Raw genomic sequence first — 4,023 nt, 5'->3', positions numbered from 1 at the left:
TGGTCTCCCAGCTTCCACCCTCATCAGCACCAATGGCTGCTGTGTGTGGATACAATCGCCACTGGTTAGTAAGAGCTGGAGTATATTATTTATTTATAAACATTTATTCATTTTTGAGAGACAGAGTGTGAGTGGGGGAAGGGCAGAGAGAGAGGGAGACACAAAATCTGAAACAGGCTCCAGGCTCCGAGCTGTCAGCACAGAGCCTGATACGGGGCTTGAACTCACATCCCGTGAGATCATGACTAGAGCTGAGGTTGGACGCTAAACTGACTGAGCCCCCCAGGCACCCCTGGAGTCTAGTTTTTAAAAGGCTGTAAACGACCCACTCCAAAACAGAAAACCAAGAACTACATACATACATGTCCCCACAAACGCAAAATGACCTCATGGTTGAACTCTTAGCTGCATATTTTGATAAAATAATAAATGCACACTAGCCATAACTGGTTTTAAAGGTGAATATTCTATTAGGTTGAAATATTACTATGAAAAATGCACACTATTTGCAACTTCCACTGCTTGCTTTGATAAGGAGGCGTTTCAGGCTGCCCCTCCTGCCCTCTCCCACATGAAGAAAATGGTTCAACCTAGCAAGTTCTCAGATTAACAAAGAATATATTAAAACATCTTACATTCTTTCCACAATTGTATTTAAAAAAAAAGGCATCCTGAATACTTACAAGGAATAATGAGCTATCTACATTTTCAAAAATTAATTCTAATCAGAAAAAACATTTTCAACAACACCTTTATGAGCTAGAGTTGTAAAAAGTAAAGACGCGCTGGTCTTACACCAAGTATCTGCTTGCTGAGATCAACATTCTTAAATGAAGCAATTCCTGTGTCTGTCATTACTCCCTCACATTTAAAACGGTCACGTGAGCGGAAGCAGATTTTACTTTTTGACCACCAAAATAAACTTTCGGCCTGACGCTTGGAAGGTACAGTATAAAAAGTAATAGAAAAACCAGAACTGTGTTATAAATGTTTTTGGTTCAAAATTTTATTTGAAATCTTACGTTCCTTGCCTAGACAAAAACGGGAACAAGACAAAACACTGGCAATTTTCAAAATCTAACAGATACGCTGAGCGTGTATTTAGATCAAAAATATTTTTTTTTTTTACTGATTAACGTTATTAAAAAATCTTCAAAAATGTAGCATCAAGGTTCAAGTCCTAGGATACTGAATTTACAATGCCAAGACGATGTGCAGCGTGGGACTGTCACGCGTACTCTAACGGCCAGAAGCAGGGATTACTCTGAGGGCAAGTGTCCTCTGGAGGAGCGACAGCTACCAAAGTGTTCCGCATAAGAAACAGCACATTACAGAGGGGGCTCATCCGATGAACAAGAATCCATCCTGGTGTTTCACGGAAAATCGTAAGCTTTAGTTTCATCTTTCAAATGCATAGATTTCTTCAAGAGAGTGTGAAGAGTCATTGGTAACTGTGACTTCATTTCATTTTCCTTTCTCCATCAAATTTAAGAACAAAAATAGGACATGATCGCACAAAAATACTCTGGGGCTTGTGATAGTTTTCAAATGAAAATGAAAAAAAAAAAGGCAAAATTTCAGATGCAATTTCTCTAACCTACAAAGTCAGTTACTGTTTTATAGAAATGCTTGTGTTTCAATAAAAAGCGAGGCATGTCCTTCCTACCGCTGGTACGGAATGTGGGTGACGAGGCCGAGCCCAGGAATCGCCTCTGGCGGCAGGATATGGTTCGACGCTCTAGTCGCGGTCTTTTTTATTTGAAAGAACAGCTTGCAGAAGAAAAATGAATAAACTTGGGAGTCTTCCTCCAAAGCCACTAGCGGACAAGGATTTTGCAGTTTCAACCATATTCCCACTGGAACATGCTCAACCCCTCGGTCCTGAGGGGGAGACGGACTTTCCCTTCAGCAACGCCCACGGGACTTGGCGTGGCACCCACCAAAAGCCTTTTAATTACAACTGATACAAAACAGGAGCAGGAAAAAAATTAAAAAAGAAAAAAAAAAGCAGTCCAAACCCTATGGGCCAAATTAGGTAGCGGAGACTCATTTTGGACCCTTGGTAGCGCTTTCACTACCACTGAGGCCGCGGCCGGAGCAGAACGAGTGCACTGAGGACACAAGAAACTCCCAGCGGTTCTAACAGAAACCGTCAGGAGACGGAGGCGGGAAGCTCACGCTGTGAATACCGTTCTCCAGGGCGCGTGGGGCCTGCGGGGCGGTGCACCCCTGCCTCCCAGCGCCAACTCCGGGCCGAGCGCACTGCACGCTGCCGACCCCAGGGCCCGGGCTCCGCGTGCGCAGATGTGCGTCCCGACCTCGCGCGTTACACTAACGTGGTTACACTCGACATCAGTGAGCGCCTCGTGCCACCTTTGTTTTCTGTCCCAAATGCGCTCGGGTTTTCCCTGTGGCAGCGCGAGGTCGGGATGCCGACACCCCGCGTGCCCCGCATGTGGGTCGGAGAGGAGAGCCGGGATGTGAATGCACACACGGCCCGGGACAGCAGCTCTGACCGCAGCGCCCAGCGCCGCTGAAGCTTCCGCAAACTTAGAGGCCTTCCAGAAACCCTCGTGTTTTCCTCGCCCACATCTTTCATCCTTAATTATAGGAAGTGACCCAAGAGCAACTTTCTGTTATTTTATAAAAATCTAAGTATTACTATTGCTGATTTAAACTCCTCACAACTTTCATACAAAAAAATGTCCACGGGACCACAAAATACCAAATATTTATTGTTATCAAGTGTCAGGATAACTTATTACAGTTGAGGCTTATTGTTTTATTGCTAAAGTGTCCTAAGATCTAAGTCAACACTGCAAACTACTCCGCTTCCTCCTGCCATGCTGCGCGCTTCAGGACATGGCTGAGACGTAACCAGAACTTAGGGGTCCGATACAATCGAAAGAAATACTCAAATAGTATTTCTCGGACCGCAAGTCCGTAAAAACCCCAAACCACCTCCAGCAAGAGAACCGACCCTGTGGAACGAGGGCCCATGCAAACCACCTGAATCGGTCGGATTTCGACAGGGACGAAGCCAGGTCGTCGCGTGGCTGTGAGGTCCGGAGCACAAGGCAGTTTAGTTTCTCTAGGCCGAGTAAGGGCCCTGCTAGTGACTATCCATTTACCTCAAGCTTTTATTCAAGCATAACAATTTCCAACCTTTATTATTCTCTTTCTCCAAAAAATATTTTGTTTCTCACGCACGTCTCACATCTGGTTGAAACCTGGAGGCCCCCCCCTTCCGTAGGAGGGAAGAGGGCTGGCCCCTCAGTTGTGGCTTTGCTCATGACTCCAAAGACTGAAGGCCGTCTTGAATGTCCTGTGGCACAGTTTGCACATGAACTGTCTCTTAAATGTGATTGCCGACAGGGGCGGGGCGTGGTAGAAAAGCGTGTCGGACTCTTGGGGCACAAAGAGCTTCTCCGCGGCTGGAGCGGGGCTCTCGGCCGCGCTCGTCGGGCTGTCGGGCTCCAGAGGCTGGAGCTGGGGCAGCGGCGGGGGTGGGGGCAGCGGGGGAGGGGACGGGGAGTGTGTGGGGAGCGGGCAGGCCTCCGAGTCCTTGTGCGCGGGCTCCTCAGCAGCCTGGGACATGTGGGACTGGAAGTGGCTCCAGAGGCGGAAGTTGGTGCGGAAGGCTTTGTTGCACACGTGGCAGATGAAGGGCTTCACGGAGCACAGCAGCTCCTGGTGCCGCTCCAGCTGCTTGTGCGCCGTGAACGTCTTGCCGCACTTCTCGCACGGCCACAGGTTGCTGTCCTTGCTGGGGCCCGCGTCCTTGGCGGCCGCACGGGCCTCGGGCGCCTCCTCCTCGGCCTCCTCAGCGGGCTCCTCCTTGACGTGGATCTTCAGTTGCTTCGAAAGGCTGAGGTCCTCGGGGAGACAGGAAGAGTCCTCGGAGTCGAAGTTCACCTGTTCGGAGCAGTCGCTGAACGCGGCGTCGTCCTTGGCGGCCGCTGCGTGGTTGGCCTTCTGAGGCTCGGCCTGGGCCTGGGGCCGGGAGGCGGCGGCGGCGGTGTC

At 49.2% G+C, this 4,023-nt stretch overlaps 1 protein-coding gene across 1 annotated transcript in view; it reads right to left on the bottom strand.

Moving 5' to 3' along the window:
• Positions 1–3,153: 3,153 nt before the first annotated feature.
• ZBTB21 (zinc finger and BTB domain containing 21) overlaps positions 3,154–4,023 on the bottom strand; it is a 15,213-nt gene continuing 14,343 nt past the window's right edge. The window contains exon 3 of the mRNA XM_077755457.1: positions 3,154–4,018. Coding sequence (XP_077611583.1) covers positions 3,274–4,018 — 745 coding nt within the window. The 3' untranslated portion in view covers positions 3,154–3,273. The remainder of the gene's footprint in view (positions 4,019–4,023) is intronic.

The sequence above is a fragment of the Crocuta crocuta genome, unplaced genomic scaffold, assembly GCF_008692635.1.
Source record: "Crocuta crocuta isolate KB4526 unplaced genomic scaffold, BGI_CrCroc_1.0 scaffold675, whole genome shotgun sequence".
Lineage (NCBI taxonomy): Eukaryota > Metazoa > Chordata > Mammalia > Carnivora > Hyaenidae > Crocuta > Crocuta crocuta.
The sequence above is the reverse complement of the archived record's forward strand: the minus strand, read 5'-3'. Positions and strand labels throughout refer to the sequence as shown.